Source organism: Syngnathus floridae, chromosome 8 (assembly GCF_059516105.1).
Source record: "Syngnathus floridae isolate MCC-2025c chromosome 8, RoL_Sflo_1.0, whole genome shotgun sequence".
NCBI classification, from domain to species: domain Eukaryota; kingdom Metazoa; phylum Chordata; class Actinopteri; order Syngnathiformes; family Syngnathidae; genus Syngnathus; species Syngnathus floridae.
Genome location: NC_142420.1, coordinates 9591816 through 9614796, shown reverse-complemented (window position 1 = coordinate 9614796; position 22981 = coordinate 9591816). Strand labels below are relative to the sequence as shown.

General features: G+C 41.9%; 4 protein-coding genes across 15 annotated transcripts in view; all 4 read left to right on the top strand.

Annotated features, from left to right (window-relative positions):
• Positions 1-64: 64 nt before the first annotated feature.
• Positions 65-7698, top strand: slc12a8 (solute carrier family 12 member 8). Of its 6 annotated transcripts, none has more exons than XM_088383890.1 (14): positions 65-154; positions 615-740; positions 1128-1262; positions 1337-1528; positions 1602-1833; positions 3892-4005; positions 4106-4193; positions 5053-5140; positions 5457-5603; positions 6131-6662; positions 6762-6859; positions 6932-7049; positions 7124-7184; positions 7290-7698. In XM_088383890.1, exons 2-14 carry the CDS (start codon positions 621-623, stop codon positions 7456-7458), a joined length of 2094 nt encoding a protein of 697 aa, XP_088240016.1. In that variant the 5' UTR covers positions 65-154; positions 615-620; the 3' UTR covers positions 7459-7698. The 6 variants fall into 6 exon arrangements, with proteins under 6 accessions (XP_088240016.1, XP_088240013.1, XP_088240015.1 ...); XM_088383887.1 differs by having other exon boundaries at positions 1125-1262; XM_088383889.1 differs by lacking the exon at positions 65-154 and adding an exon at positions 163-300.
• A 533-nt stretch (positions 7699-8231) lies between these two features.
• On the top strand, positions 8232-14342 carry heg1 (heart development protein with EGF-like domains 1). 2 transcript variants are annotated; one of them, XM_088383732.1, is made up of 14 exons: positions 8232-8623; positions 10050-11007; positions 11072-11548; positions 11642-11754; positions 11933-12055; positions 12124-12227; positions 12310-12365; positions 12468-12628; positions 12762-12896; positions 12986-13028; positions 13099-13136; positions 13245-13332; positions 13410-13587; positions 13663-14342. In XM_088383732.1, exons 1-14 carry the CDS (start codon positions 8374-8376, stop codon positions 13804-13806), a joined length of 2868 nt encoding a protein of 955 aa, XP_088239858.1. In that variant the 5' UTR covers positions 8232-8373; the 3' UTR covers positions 13807-14342. The 2 variants fall into 2 exon arrangements, with proteins under 2 accessions (XP_088239858.1, XP_088239857.1); XM_088383731.1 differs by having other exon boundaries at positions 8233-8623; positions 11072-11547; positions 11638-11754.
• A 51-nt stretch (positions 14343-14393) lies between these two features.
• Positions 14394-15930, top strand: LOC148394432 (uncharacterized). The gene has a single exon (XM_088383733.1). The coding sequence runs from the start codon at positions 14394-14396 to the stop codon at positions 15576-15578; it is 1185 nt and encodes a 394-aa protein (XP_088239859.1). The 3' UTR covers positions 15579-15930.
• Positions 15931-16304: 374 nt separating this feature from the next.
• Positions 16305-22981, top strand: part of map2 (microtubule-associated protein 2) — a 31046-nt gene continuing 24369 nt past the window's right edge. For all 6 annotated transcript variants that reach the window (XM_088382677.1, XM_088382675.1, XM_088382676.1 and 3 more), the window contains exon 1: positions 16305-16389. The gene's annotated coding sequence lies outside the window, so the exon portion shown is untranslated. The remainder of the gene's footprint in view (positions 16390-22981) is intronic.

The following is a 22981-nucleotide window of genomic DNA, read 5'->3' as shown; positions in this document are numbered from 1 at the left end:
TTATTTTTATTTTTTTTATTTATCTAAAAAAAGATAAGGACACTGACATGCATGTGCCTCCTTTCAGCTGTGTTCACTGGCAAGCTAGCGACTAGATTTATTGCCAAAACCAATAGAGGATCATCGTGTAAAGCAGCAACACCCTGCAAACAAAGTAAGCAACGTTCAGTTCTGCTGCACACCTGCTGCAGTCTCTTTGCTTGCTGCCCACATTGATACACACGCTCGGATCATGGAAAAGTTAGTCTTATTTTTATAATCATTTTATCCCCATTATGGACTAATTATATTTTTGGAAAGGTAGGTTTAAATCGGTTTAACCATTACTGAACCACATTATGTCACGAAGGCACAGTTTTGATTTTTCCTAATATACTAGGGCCTTAATTATTTTATTAATTTAGTTTCTTATTGATAGTTATGTCATTCTGTTTGTTAACTGTAATTCTCGGCTGTGCTTTAATTTGAGTGTCTGCTATTGTAACGTAACTTGACACAATTTCTTATAGAGACTTAGATGTTATTCTTTAATACATAATTCAAATATGCAGTAAAAACAAAAAGGCAGACAACTCAGACATTCTGCTCCTCACTTACGTACTTGTGCATTATAGGTTACAATGGAGTCCTTACCCGTGCACACCTGTGATCAGACAGGAGCTGGAGCAGGCCTGCCAAAGGAGGCAAATCCAAGCAACACTGACCCTCATGAGCAAGATCTTTTCCACGAGGATGCACAAGTAAGCTTTCAAATATGATTTTCTTAAAAAGTATTACATGTTTAGTCATTCTAAGGTGTGGTTTTGTTACAACATGACATTCAGCATAATTAAACCTGCAAAGGACTCAATGCAAACATGCAGGCTTTTATCGCAGAGGATAGAAAGGGTTCACTTGTAAACCGGGGTTTACGTTTGTTTGTTTTAAAGACATCGCCCTCTGCTCAAATACATGTTTGGCTTTGACGTGGCGGTAGCCAATGTTGTATTTTCATTATTCTTATGTGAGCCACATGCTGGAAAGTAAAATATACTTTCAAAGCACATCTTCATATTGGCCTGCAGTTGCATGATGATTATGATGACGTCAATATGGATTTTAATAAAGTAAGCTTTTATCCTCAGCAGTCCAGTCAACCATGGTGGAGAATCAAACTCTTTGTTTGGGAGCCGGTTCTTTTTGGTACCTGGGATGGTGTCTTCACCACGTGCATGATTAACATCTTTGGTGTTGTTTTGTTCCTGCGTACTGGCTACTTAGTGGTGAGTACATGCTGTTCTACTTTTATTGTTTTTTTAGAAATTAATTTTGCAGTTTTGTTTAACTTATCTTCCAGGGCAACACAGGTGTGCTGCTCGGGATGCTCCTGGTCTCCATGGTGGTTCTGTTTGCTTTGGTGACAGTCATGTCTGGGATTGGCGTGTGTGAGTACTGCGGAGTGGGAAGTGGAGGTGTGTACTCCATGATCTCCACGGTCCTTGGGGGCAGGGTGGGGGGCACCATGGGCCTTCTCTATGTGTTTGGACAGGTGAGTCCCAAATTGGATTGACACCTTTTTTGAGGGGGGGGTCAGGTCTATGTGATCACATCTTCTGCCACAGTGCGTCGCCGGCGCCATGTACATCACTGGCTTTTCGGAGTCGGTAGCACAGCTGCTGGCTCTTCAGAGCCAGTGGGCGGTGCGAGGAATGTCAGCTGCTGTACTGCTCGCCCTGCTTGGAATCAACCTGGCAGGTGTCAAGTGGATTGTGCGACTCCAACTGCTGTTGCTGACGGTGCTGGCTGTCTCAACATTGGACTTTGTCGTTGGTACTTTCACGCACCTTGACCCAGGTAAGACGGATGAACTTTTTTTATTTTATTATTTTTTTTAAATAGTTACTGTTCAAAGAGCACTGTACAGTAAGTAGGTTTCAGTGTCACTGTTCAGCATGTGTAATTTGATTAGACCAGCAGGCGGCGCACTACTACCACCCGATATCACGATCAAAATTCTGAAGGACTTTTAACATAAACATATATTTCAAGTCTTAACAATTTTCAATATTTTTAACCAGTTTGATATATTGAGAATTTTTTTTGAAAAAAAGATTTTTGTCCGAGTTGGTTCTGTTTTTGAGTAGACTTACAGGAAGTAGAATTTCCTGTTCTGACTGATTATCTATGTCCTGTCCAGTAGGAAGAGAAAGGTATTATTTCAATCTAAAGTTGAAAAAATATTTAATGTGTGAAAGAAATTCTCTGACATCCAAATCTATGGCAAGCACATCTTGTAACTAATCATGCACACATCTGCAGATTATATATTCTAATATTGAATTACTACCTAAAATAATCACATGTCCAGGTTTTTCCAGTTAAGGGCTACGTGTTGTTGTGACCTCATATTTGGCAGGGGGCCAGCAGGTCCCTTAGCTGGTTGAATCAGCCGAGATTAGAATGCACTCAATGAACGCTCAGCTCCATCCCGAAGGAGGACAAACCTCAGCGCCCACCATAACCAATGCAGTAAATCAAATCCAAACTTTGTGACACAACGTTCATGACACGCTTATATAAATGTTGCTTCCGAGAGTTGAGGTGATGTAATTTGGCGCTCCATTTTTTGTTTCAATATTTAGGTTCCCTTGATTACTTTGAGTCATACTCATTTCCCATTTCTGCTGAAATCCAACCCGAAGTTAAAAGTTCATCCATTTGCTTATATCAACTGCGGTTAAATGCATCAAGGCTTTGTCAAGCCCGATGGGAGAAGAATTTCTCTCTTGTAATTCATTTTGACTCCGAACGCACCGACATTGCCAAGTTATTGTCTGCGCAACCACAACAATCTCATCGTCATGCGAGTAAAGCCCTTCTGTGTAGTTGAAGACTTTTCCCCGTAGAAAGCTCCAATGTGGTCCTCGGGCTACGGCTTGAGGGTGTTAACCAGACTCACCCACATATTTGCAAAATGACAAAGAAAGAAAAACTCAGTTGACTCGGAACCAGCACGGCTTTTTACGCTGGTCGCTAATGTGCAGCTAGCTGCCAGTCATCTCAGTGGGACCTGCCTCACCGCTGTGACCTCGCAGCCTGACAATGTGGGTGACAAAGAGGTCAGGCAGAGGGAGAGGCCTCAGACACATGGAATCTGCATTCCAGTGTGTTTCAAGACGAAAGCTGAACACAAGAGAGAGGAACTCCATTCTGTTCTTATCCACCCTTCCTCACACCTCCCATGGATGTAGTCACTTGATTGTCCTTAACTGCACTTCAAAGCGGGGAACGAAATTTTGGTTTCTTTATGTGCCTTTGGCATGTGGAGAAATTGACAATAAAGCTGACTTTGACTTTGACACTTGGCAAACTCCCAGAAAAAAAGCTTCTAACACCCCTTAAGTCACATTATAAAAAATATAACCTTTTGTCTAATTTTCATTGATCTAAACTGATCTTTATTTTAATGATAATTAACACTTTTTTTTTAACATGTCGTCTGTCTCCTCTTTTTTTTAATTCAAACTTGGAAGCTGCACAGCTTCTGAAAAGGGTGGTTACTTCCTTTTGGATAAACATGTCATTAATCTGGGAGAACACATTCTTTCCCATCGCAAGATAATCAAGGGGGAAATGTCCCGTGTTGGTGAAGCAAAGGCCTCCAGCAATGCAGAGCAATCTGTTCCTGTGCAATTTAGAATTTCGCTAAATAGTTTGAAAGTAAAGACACATGTTTGGTGTTTGTGTTTAGTTAGACATCCAATCAAGATGGGCACCGGTATTTAAAACGTGATTATCGTCCGTCAGCCATGTTGGAGTTTAAAAATGTTGTCGATGCACAGAAAAAGCTGGTCCTCGTGGTGCGAGGTTCCATAATGACGGGCTTTCTGTTTGTGCTACCTCCTCTTTTAGAGCATGGTTTCATTGGTTATTCTGTTGGTCTGCTCAGCCACAACTTGCTGCCGGATTATAGCCCGGGAGAACATTTCTTTACAATCTTCGGGGTCTTCTTCCCTGCTGCTACAGGTGGGCGTGCTTGCTCATTGACTAAAGCCAAGACAAAAGTCTTTCAATGTTGTTTACATTCTTGTGTGTGTGTGTGTTGCATCTGTGTGTGTGTGTGTAGGTGTTATGTCAGGCTTCAACATGAGCGCAGACCTGCAGCGGGCCGAACACAATATCCCTTTGGGAACGCTGGCGGCGGTTTTCACCTCGTATGATAAACACACACTTAGCTGCACACAAGATGGTAAAATACAAAAATGCTCAACAGAGACAGGACAGGTCAAAAAATATTTTTAGAATTTAAAGATGTTATATCACCTCCCCAAAAATCTGAGATTTTTAGTTGATGTTTTATGTTGCAAACTTTCAAATTTTCTCAATTTTTTAAAAACGTAAACAGTTAGCAGGCTGACAAATACGCATATTTCAAAAAATAATTTCCTCCTTTTTAGCAACACATGACTTTTCTCATAATGTTAAAAAGAGTGCTCACTCATGACTTTCTCAAACTTTTATGTGTGATACAAACAAAAATACTCTACTCCACAGGTGTCAAACTCAAGGCCCGGGGGCCAAATATGGCCTGCCACATCCTTTTATGTGGCCCGCGAAGACAAATTGTGCATCAAATTCGTGTGTCATTACTAGAATTGCAAATTGTCTTCACTTTTAATAAATTTTTTTTTTTTAAATATTTGACCAGTTTTTACTCATCTGATTTGAAAATGAGTTATTTGTCAGTTTGTTTTGTAGCTTTTACTGTATATAATATGAGGTTCTCATACATTTATTTGGGTTGACAGTCATAATGGCCCTCTGAAAGAAGCTATGACTACAATGCGGCCCGCGAAAAAAATGAGCTTGTCACCCCTCCTCTACTCACATGCTGAGTCATAAGGAAAGATCACAGACTAGTGACGTCTCAAAAAAAATAAAAAAAAAATAATGAAGAGAATAAACACAAATCCCTCTTTATTTTTTTCAAATACCCAAAATGTCACTGCACATTTTTTTTCAGTAATATATACAGTCGTAGAATAAATCCGGTGCACTGTCTGTGACCCACAGGTGGTTCCTGTATCTGGTCTTCGTCTTCCTCCTCGGTGCCATATGTACTAGAGAAGCTCTGCGCTTTGACTTCTTAATAGCAGAAAAGGTAATTTTACCACAGATGTATTTAGGCTTGTCTTTTGTAAACGAGCCTAGCAACCAACTTTTGTTTATTTCCACCTACATGTTGCAAACACATGCAATCAGAGTATTAATAACAAATCACTCTGTGACATAACGCATGCCTCGGTCATGACTAAAGCTAAATACATCACAAAGCGACTCATTAACCTTGACCTGTTCATCCGGGGGTTAGCGCTGGCTGTTTTTTTAAGATCTGACTACAGCGGAACTGAACAGGGTGTAGCTCGCACCCCACCCCATCCTCTTCCAGCCTCTGTTTGTTTTCTCCCTTCCTTCAGGTCTCCTTGGTGGGTTTCCTGTTTCTGCTGGGCCTCTACGTCTCCTCCCTGGCTTCCTGCATGGGCGGCTTGTATGGAGCGCCCAGGATCCTGCAGTGCATCGCCCAAGAAAAGGTCATCCCTGCGCTGGCCTTTCTGGGAACGGGGGTAGGTTGGATCAGTGGGGCGGACATTCCCTTTGATTTAGCTAAAGTGAAATGATTACATATATACTGGTCAGTGAAATTCCCTGCAAATGAAATAAGCGTGAATTTTTGGAGGAAAAAGTTAGGCGGACTCGTCAGGAAAAAAAAGTCACTAATTAGAGAGCGTGAACTCCACTTCATAAAAGTGGCACACATACACCGAGCGTTAACATCTCGACCCCATCCGCCCCCTCACTTTCCCTCAGACTGCCAGCAGTGTCTGACCTCTCTCAGTGTGTTGGAATGAGGCCCGAGACATCTTGGCCCAAATCAAAGGTTCAGAACAAACGCAGGAAGGGCGACAGGCTGGACTCTGCTTTGCTGTATGCTCTGGACCTCTGCCAAGCACACAGAACAGCACCGATGTAACCGGCAGATAGGAAGGCAATGCTAGCTAATGTACATTTAGAGAACCGTTTGCATATATAGACAATTAAAATTTTTCTATGTGGTCCCTGCTGTGACTAATTATTTCAAGTTGTCCAACAGAGAGGCCCAAACAAGACTCCCGTGGCAGCTATCTGCCTGACCAGCCTGCTGAGCATGGCCTTCGTTTTCATCGGCCAGGTCAACGTGCTGGCACCCATCGTCACCATCAACTTCATGCTCACCTACAGCTTCATTGACTACTCCTACTTCTGCGTCTTCATGACCTTCCAGTTGAAGAATCAAGACAAAAGCAGCCAACGGAGATTCACCAGACAGATGTCCGAGCCTTTGATTGACACCGCGGCGACTGGTTATGGTAGTGGAGAGGGAAGTCCACAAAGGAAGGACACTTTGATGGAGTTCACCAAGGACATGGATCGGATCTTTCCCTCGGCCTTCGATGAAGTTGCTGGAGCTGAGAAAACTTCAGACGGTGGGAGCAAGAGCAAGGAGGCCAAGCAGAAGCTGATGGACAGTTTTGGCTTGGACCCGCAGCGCAATGTCTTTGCGAATAAACAAGTTCAGCCACCTGAGATGGAGAAAGCAGAAACCTGTCTTGGTGAACATCCATCGTCCGGCCAAAATCATACAGGTGCTTCATAGATGGAGATCAAACAATCCATTTCTAGGTCTCGGTAGATTTATTTGGGTTATAGAGTGGATATCAAAATCACTTTACATTTTTTTTCAGCCACTGGAGAAAAAGCAGAGCAGCACAATTTAGAAATCAAACCCAAGCCTGACTCAATCTACGCCAAGTTTAGTAGCCACTGGATGGCTCTTCTTGGTGTAAGTTCTACACAAGCATCATCTTTTTGCTCCCATCTGCTGTGAATGAATAATATGTGTGTTCTCTTTCAGGCTTTGAGCTCCCTGTTGATCATGTTTATTATTCATTGGCTTTATGCACTAGCAAACATAGTCGTTGCATTGCTGCTTTACTTCTACATCGGCAAAACCAGCCCAGGACTACACAGAGGTGATGTTCACACTTGCATCATTCAGTCTGGCAGCTGCTAGGGCTCAATTCTCCCCCCCCAAATTTATTTTCAGGTGTTGCGGCTCGATTCAGTTTTCCTGCGTGGCTCAAATCAACATTCAACAGGATTTGCAGGTATTTGGTTTTGTTACCTTGCATTGATTTTTTTTTTTTTTTTTTTGCTTCAGTAATGTCCTTCTAAATTTGAACATGAGTGACACATTCTTGCCTTTCTGCCAGGAGGACGGCGTCTCCCAGAGATGAAATTGTAGTGACACCATCTCTGTCAGGGGTCGGTATTAGAACTAAGCAGCTGACGGAGGAAAATGCCGACTTTGCGTCTCGCAGCCGCTATCACCAGTCCTCGTTCATCAAGAGGGACGTGATGTTGCAACCGCCTCATGGGTAACTTAAGCACAACCTCAGTGGTTGGAACTTAACTGGTTATTATTGCAGTGCATGTGAGTTCATGCGTGTGTGTGAGCGAGAGGGCAAATCTTTGACTACTTTTCTATTCAATGAAGTTGAATCAAACAAAAAGACAATTTTGTCCTCATGTGCAGAAGAACATCAAATAAGATTGTACTATCACTGTTCAACTTGTTTACAGGACTATGTGTTCGAAACGAATTAAAAGGTTATACTCCAACAGTTATTGCTCATTTGGTGTTGAGATTAGAAACGGGAGGAAACCACATATCACATCAATCTTCAGATATCATAAAGTACGCACGCTATACTTGATGACGTCACTGCTGTCAGAGTGGATGCGCACTGCTAAGACATTTCCTATGCTTCAACTAAATAAAGTATTTTGTGTCAAAATGACATTTTAAGAATCTAAATGTGCTAAGGAGGAAGGACAACAAAAAAGTCATCAATTCCCTAAAATTGTAAAGCCAACTGTGAATTAATTCTAGTGACTCTGACAACACAAGCAAGTTTAGGGAACGGAAATAAAACATTTGCTCAAATCATCTTTAATTATTGACGTAGAGCATAAAATCATTTATGTTAAGTGGTGATCCACGCACTTAGTACTCTGTTGATGTTTACAATCGGATGCGCGTGAGTTAGAGCGCGCCTGTGTGTGCGCGGAGTAAAGGAGGAGGAGGAGCCCGCTGCTCCCGCTTACTCAGTGATAACAGGCTGCTGTCGCCTCGCCCCGGTTCGGTTCCCCCGCCGATCGGACCGGACATAAGGCCGATCTCTACCACGGGCGAGGCTTCCTCTGCCCCTCCATGCCCTCCTTCCCTGGGAGACCCGCGGGTCTGTCTTTCCTTGATTTCAGCGACCACCGCGCTGGCCTGGCTTCTTTGAAATTATGAAAACGTGGTCGCCGGAGCCCGTCCTCGCCTTGTTCCTGTGGGGGCTTGCGTTCAGTCTACCCCAGCCCCTCGGGGCAGAGACCCCCGTTAACAGCAGCCCGTATGCGGAGACGAGCGTCTTTTATTCATCAAGTAGCACCAATGAGGCGAGCAACGCGGACTACGAGTTCACTTCCACTTCTCCCACAAGTGAGAGTTCATCAGCCTCATCCCAAGAGGACCTGCTGCTGCTCAAAAGCTCTGCGGGTAAGATGCGTCGCTCACTCTGCGGCCTACGTGACATTCTTTGCAGCCTCAATCTGCACTGCAAACCTCGCGCGCACTAGTATTCTAGAAATAAAATCTCAACAGCTCGTTATATTATTACATTACTTCATTTGATATTGACAATTAGAGTGCACTTAGTACTTAGTGGTTCTTAAATTCTTAATGCCAAGCACCACCACAAAGACCACTACTAAAATACAGTAACATAGTCAGCCTAAGTGTTCATAAAAACATGATTTATAAATGCAAGCAGCTCCAGCAATATGCACAGTTTGATCATTAACACTGGTCTTAAATATAGCAAAATACATCATTACAATAAGGATTCAGTTTACCCTCCTGTCATGTTGCGGGTCAAATTGACCCGCTGTCAAAGAATATAAGGTAGCTGTAACATTGATTGTCATGAACTAAGTATGAGTTTTGATAACAGGGCTGGGGATAGATGGATGGACTTCAATAAAGCCGATAAAAACAAAATTATTTGATCGTTTGTTTCTCAGTTACATTCCTGACATACTAAATGCCTTTCTTGCTTTCTTTGTGACAATTTAAATCCTCAATGATTCAGTAGTTATTGGAAGGAATACAATAGAATAGATCTTGCCATCACCATGTGTCCAACATATGCTCTCTCAATAGTCTAACTCAATGCTACTTTAGTCTCTTCTATAGTATATATTATTTAAGTTTGCTAGCTTGCCATGATCACATGTGCTTGAGAATTTGTACACACCCAGACATCAACTTGAAGAGCATGTTTACTTTTTATGTATTTACAGTAAATTTCTTAAATTCCAGGACTCACAATGACAGTACCAACAATAACATGACATGCAAACACAATTTACAATTGCTTTCTGACAACAGCCTGTCCCGTTTGTTCCCCAAATCAACATCAGCATCGAAAATATTGTTTTGGTTTTGGCATTGTGTCAAAGAAAGGAACTCAGCTCCCAATTCCAGTGGTTAGTGGGTTTAAAAGTAATTCTTTGAACTGTGAAACCCAAATCCACGCGTGATAGTCTTCTGCCTTGTGCTCACTCAGCTTTAGGAAGGAAGCCACCGATCCCCAGCGGGGACATTGGCCGCCATATTTAGGCCTTCAAGCCTTTGTTCGAGTAGATAAGCCCGCCTACCAATTGTTCTCCACCCAGAATTGTTGCCTCTGCTCTGCAGCAGTGGAACTTCACACAGCATCATTGTGGATGGATGCGGTTTCCCTCACCTCCCTCTAGTGACGATTTGTAGAACTGCACCTATGTTGTTGCTGCGAAAATCTAGAGAATATACTTTTGCTTATAAAATCAGAACAAAATGTCTGTAGTGTGACATCATAATTCTTTTAGTGATAATAATATGAAATACCTTCTCCGAATAGCAATGCTGTTTTGTTTTTCCTCAGGCACTGAGCAAACACAAACTCTACGAGAACCAACTACCAGGTCACTGGAGACCGTCAGTGGCTCCACTGAGTTGTTCACGTCATCCCATGTCGGCACCTCCTCTGAGGCCAGCAGTAGCAGGAGAAACCGGAATGATGCCTTACAAACCCAAAACCTGCTTGATGTCTCCACCGTTGTGTCCGACAAAGCGATGTTGTCCTGGACATCCACAGAGGACTCCAGCTTGCCGCAGGACAGTCCGGTTTCGCATCTCCGTTTAGGAGATGCCGTGTCCTCCCAGTCTCAAGTCCTCACAGACAGCATTTTCATCTCGACCACCATCAGCCGGGCAGGGGAGCGGACTCTGTTGTCTGTCACCTCCTCTTCCTCTGACAACATCTCCTCCTCCTCAGCCTTTACAGAGAGCTCCAGCTCCCACCAACCCCCCTCCACTTGGAGTGTTCCATCACCAGGGGGAACAGAGACTGAAGACTACACTCACAGTTCCCCGTCCACCAGGAGCGAAGAAGCCAGAGACAGCACTCTCACTCAATCGTCATTTCCTGAGACGTCCACAGGAACGCAAACTCTCGTTAGCCCTCCGAATGCGACTGAACATCACCACCCTCTGACATCAGAGGTGACTTCAGATTCCACATCCAGGATGTCCAGCACTGACCAATTGGACGAATCCTTCTCATCCACACCTCCAGTCGTCCCACCTGTAAGGAGCCCCACTCTTGTGTCCTACCAGGAACCCACAGTGGAACCCTCTGCTGAATCTTCTACTAGGACCGTTAGCTTCAGCACTCAGAGCCTCAGCCAGAGCACAGAGGAGAGTTCATCCAAGAGCGAGGAGGAAAAACTGGGATTTAGTTTCACCACAGTGCCCCCACTGATTAGTAGCCCGACTAATCAGTATGACTCTCGCACGGAGACAACTGAGGTCTTCATCACCACCACAGCAGTCACTGAAAGGTAACAAAGTATTTCTTCTCCATGAATCCACAATGGCATCGTTTTTACTGTTTGCTCCCAACAGATCTGAACTAACGAACAAGGCCGCGAGTACCTCAATGGTGTCTACCAGCAGCTTTCCACTCCTCGCCACCTCATCTTTCAAGCTCAGCAGCACGTCCGTTATCTCCACTCCCGACTCTCCAACCCAGCCCACCATCCCTCCCACGACCTCCGCAACAAGTGCCCCCACGCTGACTCAGCAGAGCTCTGCAACCCCGACCGCTTCCCTCCCCAGCACCAACCAAGCCCCCTCATCGCCGACGGTGACTGCCGAGCCCGCCGACGTCACCACCCCAAAGCAGGAAACTAGCACGCGCACGCTGGCCGTCTCCACCCCGACCCGAAACCAACCAAGCACTGCTCCTCACACCCTCAACACCCCAACAAGAAGCACGGAGGCTCCGCACACCACCCGCAAACAAATAGACCGAGTGACCACAAAGAGGGTGACGCTAACAACACCCGTTCATGTCCAACCCACTAAGGCAGCTCCAACAAGTGAGTACTGAACAGTTTCTGACTGTCAGGCTTATTATAATATAATTTACCAAGCTGCCAAATACTAATTCCTTTATCCTCCATGACCAGCATGGGACCCCTGCATGTCCAACCCATGTTGGAACGGAGGAACATGCAGAAGCTATGAAGGGCATCAGTTCACTTGCACGTGTCAGCAAGCCTGGACGGGCCCCACTTGCAACCAGGGTGAGGTTCCACAAAATTCTCGTTATATAAATATATCTTTCCAATAAGAGCTTGTTATTAATTCATTTGCTCTTTTCCATTCGACTCTTCAAAATGTGTTGGTCTAGATTTGGATTACAAAATAACTACCAACCCCGATGCAGATTTGCTAAATAACCCAAATTTCTTGTGTGTGCAGATATGGACGAGTGCGAGAAGGACCCTTGCCCCGTTGGCTCCACATGTGTGAACACCAGGGGTTCCTTCAATTGTGAGTGTCCGCTGGGCTTCGACCTGGAGGATGGACGCACGTGCACAAAAGGTAACATTAAAAAAAATTTAATCGCAAAATTCTGTTTTGTTAAATGCCGTTGTGTCATCCCTTGACAGCAAAGACCTTTTTGGGAACATTCAGTGTAAACAAAATGTCACATGACTCGAGTATCTTCAGGAGCGCCGCCATGCATGAAATCCAGAGGGAGATCATACAGCTGGTGAGAAATATACTCTTGAGTCTTGCAATTGGGATGAAAATGCCTTTCAGTTTTACTCACTGATGTCCTCTCTCCGACTCAGCTAAACGCCTCCTTGTCCCACCTCAGTGGTTACAGCCGCTCCACTCTCAGCAAAAAGTGAGTTCATCAAGTTACTTTTAAACCCAAATGACAAATTTCATTTTTTTAAAATCTGCTAACAAAATGACACAGACTCATACAAATATCTCCTCCTTATAGGGACCTGGATGGCGTTCATATAACAGCCGTCAACATGTTCGCCAAGTCCTCCAATGTGTCCAGTGTGGAGGTCTACAACAGCATCCAGATGTTTCTAAAGAACTGCAGCTCTTTACAGTCTCACTGCCACGTGGTGCTGCACCACAGATTCACTTATCACGGTAGGTGGGGGAAAAAAAATCTCTATTCATCACAACCAACTTGTATCACATCCAAACTGAAAATATTGTATTCTACCGCTAGTGGGCGCTTTTTGTCTTTATCCTCATGTCTGCTCCCACTATTTTCTTTTAGAGGAGAGTCTCTGTATGGCTCAGAGATTTCAGTGCAACCCAGAGCGCTCCACCTGCACCGATATCAGTGGCACCGCCCAATGCCAATGTCTGCCAGGTTATTACAAGCACAACCTTGATGACCTATCCTGCTTAGGTAAGCTTTTTTTTTAATTTTGTTTTTTTATTCGTAGTCTGTGAGAAAGGACCAGTAAAAAACACAAATTGTATTTTGTCTTTTTCCAGAATGCGGGGATGGCTACAAGCTGGAAAATGGCACCTGTGTCCCGTAAGTTTGCATTTGTTGTACTTGTGTACTCTGGATTTAAGGTCACATTCTTACGGTGACCTCTTTCCAGGTGCATGTTTGGATTTGGAGGATTCAACTGTGGGAATTGTAAGTGGCGTTAAGTTTCACGGGATGATCGTTCCCATTGAAATAAATCAAGTAACGTGCGAAGAGAATCTTTGCACATGCTTATTGTGTTTCATTTTGTCTTTGCAGTTTACAAGCTGATAGCTGTGGTTGTATCGCCAGCAGGGGGCGCCTTACTCCTTATCCTCATCATTGTGCTTATTGTCACTTGCTGCAAGTAAGCTCTCTCTTGTCAAATAAAATACTATAAGAAGGAAAACTATGTCATGCTTGAACTTGTGTCTCAACCACCAGGAGAGACAAAAATGACCTCAACAAGATCATCTTCAAGAACGGAGACCTCCAAATGTCTCCATACACCGACTTCCCCAAGAGCAACCGCATCTCCATGGAGTGGGGACGGGAGACCATCGAGATGCAAGAAAACGGCAGCACCAAGAACCTGCTGCAGATGACTGACATTTACTATTCGGTAAGAATTTTTTCCACTATCGACTGTCTTAATCCAAAAGGCCAAACTAAAGCACAACTCTGCGTTTTCCTGCAGCCGGCGTTGCGCAACTCTGACCTGGAGAGAAACGGTTTGTACCCATTCACAGGTCTTCCGGGATCTCGCCACTCGTGTATCTACCCCGCCCAATGGAACCCGTCCTTCATAAGTGACGATTCACGCCGCAGAGACTACTTTTAAACAAACAATTCTCACTGAGACTCAGAATCAGACAAACAAAAAAAATCACCTGACCATGTGTGACTTCATAGGACGTAAGTGCACAATTTTTGCAAGTTAAATGTGGCTCGAAACATCTTCTCGGCCCATTTCAGTGCCTTTGCATGGGTTGAGCTCATTTCCTTCAATGCAAAAACATTTGTTTGGTGCTGTTGCCATTTCATCCAAGTCTACTGATGAAGCTTCCGTGGATTGACACTGATTAAAACCCACTAAAGTTCAGTTTGGAGAAACTGAAAACTAATACCAGCCTTTATTTATTCTGATTATCCAAGTGCAGGACATGTGTGGAAATTTCAATCAAATGCACTGAAAGATAAAACCTGTGGCTTTAAGTATGTATGCGTTGCGTGTGACAAGAGTTCATGTTTTTTATTCTGGTAGTATTTTAAGTGTTAAGTGTTGGAATGTAAAGCTATTATTATGATGCAATTTATATTCTCTATATTCTGGCGTTTTAGTCGGATGTGTTAATTTAAATAAAAACATCGCACAGATGTCCGTCTCTCGACTGGTGACTTGTGTGGACTACTCAAATTCAGACAAACATGATAAAATTGATTGGAGAGGGAGTTTTCGTGGTGTGGTTTGAAAATGTTTTTCTTTTGTTGTTGTTACCGGGTCAACTTTCTCTCTGTGCAGGCAACGCATCATTAATAGTTCTTCCGACGGGGCAGCCCATTATGCAAACGCGTATTAACACCAGTCCCCTACTTTCCCTGTCAAGCCATCTATGTATCAAAAGCTGTGTTGAAGAACTCCTCCATTTGTTTGAGTCATTTTTAAAGTTAACAATGGATGAATACATTGATATCAGTCGGCTGGTATTCTTTTTAATCAACAGCCCGTTGGTTCTTTTCATCTTTGCTGTGAATGTTTTCTTTTTATTTTTCTTGGTCAAACCACAAGGCGACAACAACAAACGACTCAAGCTGCCTTTGAAGATACTCTTGGAATATGTCATGTGCTGCGCCATTTTGTATACAGTCTTTTTAACGCTGGTCTTCACCTTGGATGATTATCTGACCTTCACAGCATCTTTTTTGCTGTGGCTGATAATGCAGTCCTTTGTACGGATCAGCATGACCTCCTACGTTTGGCTCAACTTCTATTTTTTCCTCCGGATAGTTCCCACACGATGCGCTTTGCTTATTTGGCTGAAGAGAAACATCATGGTCACAATTTGGATGGTTGCTTTTCTTGATTTTGTGATTTTAGTCTACAACTGGGCCCTCGAGACTGTCGTTGCTCTAACTATCGGGCCTCTGCTGCTCTCTTCCATCAACAGCACAGTGATTCCCATCAGTGATGACATTTTCCTCATCAGAGAAATTAGTTTCATCATTACTTGGAGCTACCTGTTTATCATTTTGTGGTTTATGATCGTTACCAGCTGTATCACCGTTCGATACCTGCGAGGTCACATGAGAAGTGTGGCGAAGAACGGCATCGCCCTACCTGGGGCAAGACTTCGGACTTACTTTTGGGTCACCGCGACGGGAATTTCTCAATGTGTCGTCTTCTTTTTTTGTGCACATTATTTTTTCTTGAACTGTTTCACACTGGTATTTCCACTAGATTTCTACATTGGTTTCCGCATCACTTACACTACCAGTACAGTGTACGTATTTTGTACAACACTCAACCTGTGTATCGGTCAATCAATGTTTAGGCAAAAGCTGATGAGTTTTTATAGGGCTCTCAAATGCATGTGTTGGCACGGAAACAAATGAGCTGGTCGCGGCCTCCAGTTGAACATAATAGTCAATTCACTGAAGTCACCGATATTTAGATTTCTGTTTCTGTCTCAGCACTTGTTGAAAGGATTTTTTTTTTTTAAATACAATTAGGAGGTTTAACACATGAATGATTGAACAATAAATATTAAATTGAATATGCTAGAAAATATAAAACGTAAATAAATTAAAATTTTAAGTAAATCTGTGAAATAAACAGACATGATTATTTGTGATTTTTCAAGACTGCATGAAAAAAATTACAAAATACCGTATTTTATCAGAGTTTTATCACATGCTTAAAATAATTGTATTACTGGAAATTATGTTTTATCATAATATGCGTGAAATAATTATATTACTGGAAAGTATGTTTAATCTGCCGTGATCTATGAATTTTAAAGACATGATACACTTAAAAAAGTGATAGATATTTTGCAACTATTATATGATAGATTCTTACTCTATTTGCAGCAATTTATATGCAGTAATGGTTTCTTGAAATGGAATATGAGTTATTAATGATAAAAATAAAATCTGTCACATACCGCACATCCACAAAATGCCTGCCTCTTGTTTTTATGTAATTATTATTTAGTTTGTCAAATCTTAGAATTATCCTCAGACACAAATCTGCCTCTTGTTTAGGTGCGGCGGTATTGCCGGTGTTACGGTAATGAGCCGTGAAAAAAACCTCGAGAAAAAAAATGCATCGGCCTGAGTCATATGGTCATTACGGTACAAGCAGTCTGCGGTGACTGTGTAGTCTGCAAAGCCGGTGTTGCATTGGGGACGCTGCGCCGAACAGGTAATAAAAAAAAAACACAATTCCGCCTTTTTTTCCCCATTACTTTTGATCAGACGAAACGGGCATTCATGCATGAGAAGCCACAGGAGATCTGTTTCTGATTCTTGCTTGCTGGGTCTGTCTGGGTCTCTCCTTCTTCCTCAATATTTTTGCCTGATTTAAATCCCAGTTGAGTAAACATGTCTCACGGAAAGCTGATTTGAGTGGGGAGCTCATTTTGCTTTCATCACGCGTGTTGATTTGTAATGAATGGTTTGAAAGAATCTCTGCATTGGACCTCATTAAACCCGCAAGGAGGCACGTACTGCGGGAACTTGGATCTGTCTTACACCCGTTTCTCAATGAAATAAACCTCCGTATATTTATATGGAAGCATTCAGTGCACCAGACGGGACACATCATGCGCGGAGTCATTTCGTGATTGCATGACCACACCAAAGACAACATCTCATACAGTGCACATGCTTAAATGTGATTTCAAATCAAACGTGGCAGGTCCATTAAAGATTGCTCTAAATGGCTCTTGCAGGATAATGGAACGCAGCGTACAGCTTTCCTGCAATTGATGCAGCCCATATTCACGTCTCATTTCCATAAAGGGACTGACTATTGATTTATCTGTGTGTGTCCACTGGGCTGCAGTGAATGGAGACACTGTTAATGTCTGATGCATGCACAATGATGTTGCAATCTATTGAGTCATTGGCAGGGAGGCAGGCGGGTGGGCTTGATGTTTGGGTTGACCACCTCTCTGCTTTTTTTTTTCTTCCAAGATCAAATGTAAAGCATGTTATCAGATTAAAGTGCTTACAGACGGCCATTAGGTGTGACATGACTGAGCAAGATTACATAAAAAATGACTTTCATGTTCTACTTTGCACTTACAGGCTACTTCCCCCCCAAAGTATGTTTAATTTTTTACCCCCCTGTTCACCACCAAGCTTTCAGATGCATGTTGAAAGTATAAATGTCAAGGTAATACCCGGGTGGCAAAGATCCGCGCCTATGAATCACCACCTGATTCGTGGGCGCTGGATGATGTAGGAGGTGGACTGTCAGTCAGCCAGCAGAAACAGGTGCACTTCTCTTATAATGCAGCGTTGTCTTTATTCATCTCACCGTGTAGCTAATGAGGTAGATAACTTCATGGTGAACAGCCAAGCAATGCTTATCACATAAGACTTAAAACCATTTGACAAGTATTCAAGGGCTGTGAGGACTTTATTGGGCTTTGTGGCATTTTTCTATCTACTTCCAGACGTCTGCTTTAGTTATTTTGAAAAGAAAGCACCAGAGCGTGATAGTTTTGGAGGAAAAAAAAGGTTGAACCTTAACCCCTTAATCGGATGACTCTTGCCTGTCCTAATTGACTTTGCTACACGTGTGACTACATCGCTGTGATTCCAAGCAGATTAGCGATTGAGACGTTTATTCTTTTGATGGGGAAACGTAACAAGCTCATTCTTTTTCAGGGATGGGAATCGCAGAGTGGCTCGTTAGACGATGAGATTACCGTATTTTCCGGAATATAAGGCGCACCGGACTATAAGGCGCACTTTCAATGAATGGCCCATTTTAAAACTTTGTCCTTATATAAGGCGCACCAGACTATCAGGCGCATCATTAATGCATCATGTCAGATTTTTAATCCAAATCAAATCATTCTCCATTTTATCTTTTTTATTTCAACTTCTGACGCAACAAATTACTTTATAATCACAAAATAATGATCCATAGTCTTTTTGATTCATGATTCATAGTCTTCAGCGGGCCACTTATGATTGATTTCATGACACAATGCTTTGGGCCAGTTTAAATTGAGGAATTTGGTCCATATATAAGGCGCACTAGACTATAAGGCGCACTGTCGGCTTTAGAGAAAATGTTAGGTTTTTAGGTGCGCCTTATAGTCCGGAAAATACCGTATGTCATGGAACGGCCTTTCGGATGAATTTTGTATGCTAGCATAGGCAAATATATATATATATTACATTGGCATTGGGGCTTGTATGTTGAAGTTGCAGAAAATCTATTTAGGGGTTTAGTTGCTTTCAATGACTCCTTTCTTTTACGGTAACACACTGTGTGAATAAAGCAACCTCTTAAAAGCTTTCTGATGATATAGAGAGGTACTTTGGATGCATTTAGATACACGTTACTCGGCCGAAGCTTTTTGTACGCCGTCATTGATAAGAGCTTGTATGTCAACACGAGATGAAGATATATTTGAGGCTTTAAAAACGGTCATGCTCTCTGTGGCTTACATTGTTTTGTTTATTTCAAAATGTTGCTGGAAAACAGATAAAAACTACAGTTTTATCTGTTTCTGTGGTTTTGTGTCAACTATCGGCTTATGTTTTCTTTTGGCGCGTGACAGCAGTAAAAGCAATTCTTATCATTGTCCAAATATTTGGGCCTAAAATATTCCTTCCTAAACAAGAAAACAGGCAACGTATTCAAGTGAAAGGCAAATTTCCTTGAAGATCTGCTGAAACTTCACTTTTTTTCCAGATGTAGTGAGGAAAGAATGATAGATTACTCCCAAAATTGAAGTTACAGTACCACCTCGCATATCGCTGACTGTGTCACATCAAAGCTTTGCGTTAAGACGACTGCTCTGAACCTGTTGATGATCTGCTGGGATTCGCAGTGATGATCTTTTTTGAGCGACTCAGAAGATGAATTATTCAAAAGTCTTTGAGCTTTTGAGGTGTCGCACTTTTTGTTACCTAATCAGTGTTGACAGCTAGCTAGCTACATGTGTGCGGAACCAAATAGAGAAAAGAGAAATCACGCACAAAAACCAAATACGTGACCTTAATGTTTCTTAACAGGTCAATCCTTTTACTGTTACATCTCATCGACGTATTTTTAACCCATTAAGATCCATTACAGCGTGCCGTTTTATGTGGTTCTTTCTTAAGCGGCTTTAAGCTCGGATCATCTGCTCTTGGCAAACTCGAACTTGCGACTCTCGCCGCACGTAACACATGATGCTTCACTTCGCGATATTCAGTCAAATTATGGCTTGAATAGTTTTGAACGTGCTGAGTCATTACTCGAGAGAGGTTGAATGTTTGATAAAAAAAAATGTCAGGCAAACATTCAGATAAAATGGGATTTCTATGTTTTGCGAATAGTTCGAAGTTGGTCATAATTTTGTCAAAAGAAGCTAACCACTGCTAATTAAAAAAAACAACCTTTAAATTCTTATATTAATGATGTTTCAGCTTTGCATGTGACCTTGTGGACTTCAGAGCGTCGCTGCGTTTGTGTGACTTGACTTGATGTGAAATTCTGCTTGAGTTGTCTGAAATGTCACAACTAACAAACCACGCTCTCTGGAGTCCCAAAAATATTTCTCAGCAAATTCCATTATGCAATGGATTCTTACAATGTCAGTGTATTGCAATGGGGAATATCAAATAATTTCTAAATTGCTGCTGAATTGGGTAGGTAAGAGCGACATGGTTGTCAAGTGTCGCCAACGAAAACCCTAACCTCGCTTAACCGTCTTATTTTAATCCGAAAGGTTTCATGAGGTCGTAGGTTTCGGATTACCTTAATTTCCGTGCCAAGTTCATTATTACTTGCTGACTCGCCGCTTTTGACGACTTCCATTAACCTAGCATCTGTTTAGCAACAACTTCAAACACGCATTTATTGTCGTCAGTGTCTGTAGACTTATTTACTTTACACTGGAAGCCATTTTGCCTCTTGTCTGCGGCCTCTCGTGCTCTTTGATTTGCCCATTGCGATGTACTGCTGCTCTGTTGCGCCACATTGTTTTATGTGCCTTCATCTTGTTTTCAGCAGTAGAGGGCTGAGACGAGTGAAGGAATCTAGTGGCTTGAGGCGTAGTTCCTGATAATAGTTTCTACCTGCGTGGCATTGTTTTAGAAATGCTGTCTTTTTGACTTTTTTTATGCCATTTTTATTCAATTGGAAATGAACTAAATGCACAACACTGGTTTGATGTCTGAACATTAACGGTAACTATCTTGATTGATGATTGGAAACACAACAATGGTTGACGAATCACAAGAATATTTACAAAAGATACGTTCAGCCATCTTGGAATGGGCATCCGTGAGAACGATCATTCTTTTTTATATGAACATTTTCTGAATCAGCTAATGCCGTTATTAGTTGCCATGGAGACTGACAGAGTTAGGGTGTTGCTATGGAAACAGAGCGGCTGCTCATCACCACGCACAGCAGGCTTCACCACTCCCTCGAGCAAACCGCTATTGTACAAATACACCAGACATCAGCACACAATAAACATTAACACATTTGTTGGTAAAAATGTCTTTTGAATAGCATTTTTTTTGTGTGTATTTTTATTTTTTTCAAATCAATAATAAAGTGGTGAAATAGCCTTTATCATGAGCCCTGCATTGTCATTGGATAATTTTTGTGTGCGTTAGGGATGATTCATCGGTCAACCTTAATGGATTTATGGTTCCTTACAGCCCGAGGAATCTGAATTTTTCCATTCTAATGAAAATAAGAACACACATTGGCGAGAAAGCAGCTGAGCATGTTCCTCTAAGTGAACGCGGAGGAGGATAATTACTTAAAAACCTAAAACGAGTTCAAATTTCTAAATCAGATGAGCCAACCAATTATGGCTCCTGCCTTCCCCCAAAGGAGATAATTACCAATCTGCTTCGTCTTTAAAGGTCAGATTTGTTGCATGTGTGGCAGGATTCTGGAATCATACAGATTGATTTGTCTTACGAGGCAGTGCATGACTGCGCAAAAGCTTTTTTAAATAGACTGCTCAGTGGATAATTTTGATTTATTAATTTTTTTACTTTAGAGAAACCTAACAACTTTAATTTCCCCAAGACTTAAACTCTGGAACCTGCCCGATTCAACTAAAAAGGAAACGGGGCCTCTTAAGTGGAAACATTGATTCATGGGAACGGCTTCTTCCTAAAACCTTCGTCTCTTGAACCACAATAGGTCTACGACTTAATTAATCACGCTGACATTCTAATGGACAATTTTAATCAGTACAACATGATTGATCATTTATGAAAATGACTTTTTGGTTGAAACTAAATTTTCCAGAAGCTGTGTTATAGTAATTGGAGCCATGGGGCAGGATTTAGTACTCATTCAGGGAAATAGCTAAGGTTTTCAACGTGGTGTAAAAAAAAAAAAAAAAAAAAAAGGTTGTTATTTGGTGTTCATTTTTGCTCAACCTGTCTCCTATCAAAAAAAAATCCAAAAATTTAAACAACCCAACTGTTTTTTTAAAATGTATTCATTTATTTATTTTTTAGAAATTTAGGAATGATGAATAATGTAAAACCTGTTGTTTTTGTCAGTGGGATTCCAATACACACAAACACCGAATCCAATTTGCAGTGAGTCCCATATGGCATCGTGTGTGTGTACGTGAATGTGTGCGTGTGTGTGTGTGTGTGTGTGTGTGTGTGTGTGCCACACAAGACATCCACTTTGGATTACATTCAAGTGTTTGTTGATGGGTGGTTTCAGCGCTGCAATATACAGTATAGAGCAGTGTAATGGAATAATAAAGGACGGACGCTCCCAGGCAGGACAGGACAAGAACAACAACGATTCACTTCTCATTTCCGTTTATATGAGCTGACATTTCGATTACCACAGCTCGTGAGGCCTATTGTAAGAATAGGTGCGTGCCTTGTAGTGTTTCATGTAAATATAATGTCACATCACAAAACCTGGGGAATCTAAAAAATATTAAAGGAAGATTAGATTTAAATTTTAGGATGTGTCTGTATGTGCAAAAAATACCTAGTAATGATATTATAAATCAAAACAAAGCTTGCTGCTTTTGGTGTGTTAGTAACAAATACTGACATTGTTATCATTTGGATCACTAGTATGACTTTTTAATTCCATTTCATTGTATTTGAAGTTTTTATAGATACATAAATAAAATGTCTTTCAGGACATATAGGTTCTTTAACTGATTAACTCATTCACTGCCAATGGTAACTTGGCTGGCAGTGAAAAAGTTAAGAAACTCGCCCCTCCCAATGACAACTAATCTTTCTTTTTTCAAGCAGATAAAAGTGCAGCACATCAGCATTCAACTGCAGCGCTGCAAAGTTCAGCTTGTCCTTCAAAGTAGAACAGTCAATTGCATGTCTTATACACTTTTTTTTTTCTTCACAAAACCAGATGCCCTTTACTTGAACTGTTAAAAGAAACGATACTTTCCAAGTTTGCATTTTATGCTACTCAATGGGGGAAAAAAGATTAACTTGTCCGGATGGATAGGGATGAGCTATGAATCCATTTTTTTTTCCCTTCACATTTCTCAATTTAATTCTGGTCTATCACTTGCCCATTCTAAAACCTACATTTTGTTTATTTCTCCTTTCAAACAGTTTGAACTGAGGTATGTTGTGTCTTGTCCTGCTGCACAACGCCAAGAACACTTCAATTTAAAGATGCAAACTGATTCAGCATGTGTGTACTTATTTGTCAGGTTACACACAGTTGTTCCTGGCAATTGCAGTGCTATCAATAACCTTTTTACGTCTTACCGTAGTGACAGAATCGTGCCTCACCAGACAGACCGCTTTTCTTA

Coding starts and splice junctions, on each gene's coding strand:
- slc12a8 (XM_088383887.1), top strand. CDS start 621: ATGGAGTCCTTACCCGTGCACACCTGTGATCAGACAGGAGCTGGAGCA. Junction 1,529..1,601: donor TTCTCTATGTGTTTGGACAG/GTGAGTCCCAAA, acceptor CTTCTGCCACAG/TGCGTCGCCGGCGCCATGTA. Junction 7,050..7,123: donor CAGCCCAGGACTACACAGAG/GTGATGTTCACA, acceptor ATTTATTTTCAG/GTGTTGCGGCTCGATTCAGT.
- heg1 (XM_088383731.1), top strand. CDS start 8,374: ATGAAAACGTGGTCGCCGGAGCCCGTCCTCGCCTTGTTCCTGTGGGGG. Junction 12,056..12,123: donor TGGACGCACGTGCACAAAAG/GTAACATTAAAA, acceptor ATCCCTTGACAG/CAAAGACCTTTTTGGGAACA. Junction 12,228..12,309: donor AGAGGGAGATCATACAGCTG/GTGAGAAATATA, acceptor TCTCCGACTCAG/CTAAACGCCTCCTTGTCCCA.
- LOC148394432 (XM_088383733.1), top strand. CDS start 14,394: ATGATAAAATTGATTGGAGAGGGAGTTTTCGTGGTGTGGTTTGAAAAT.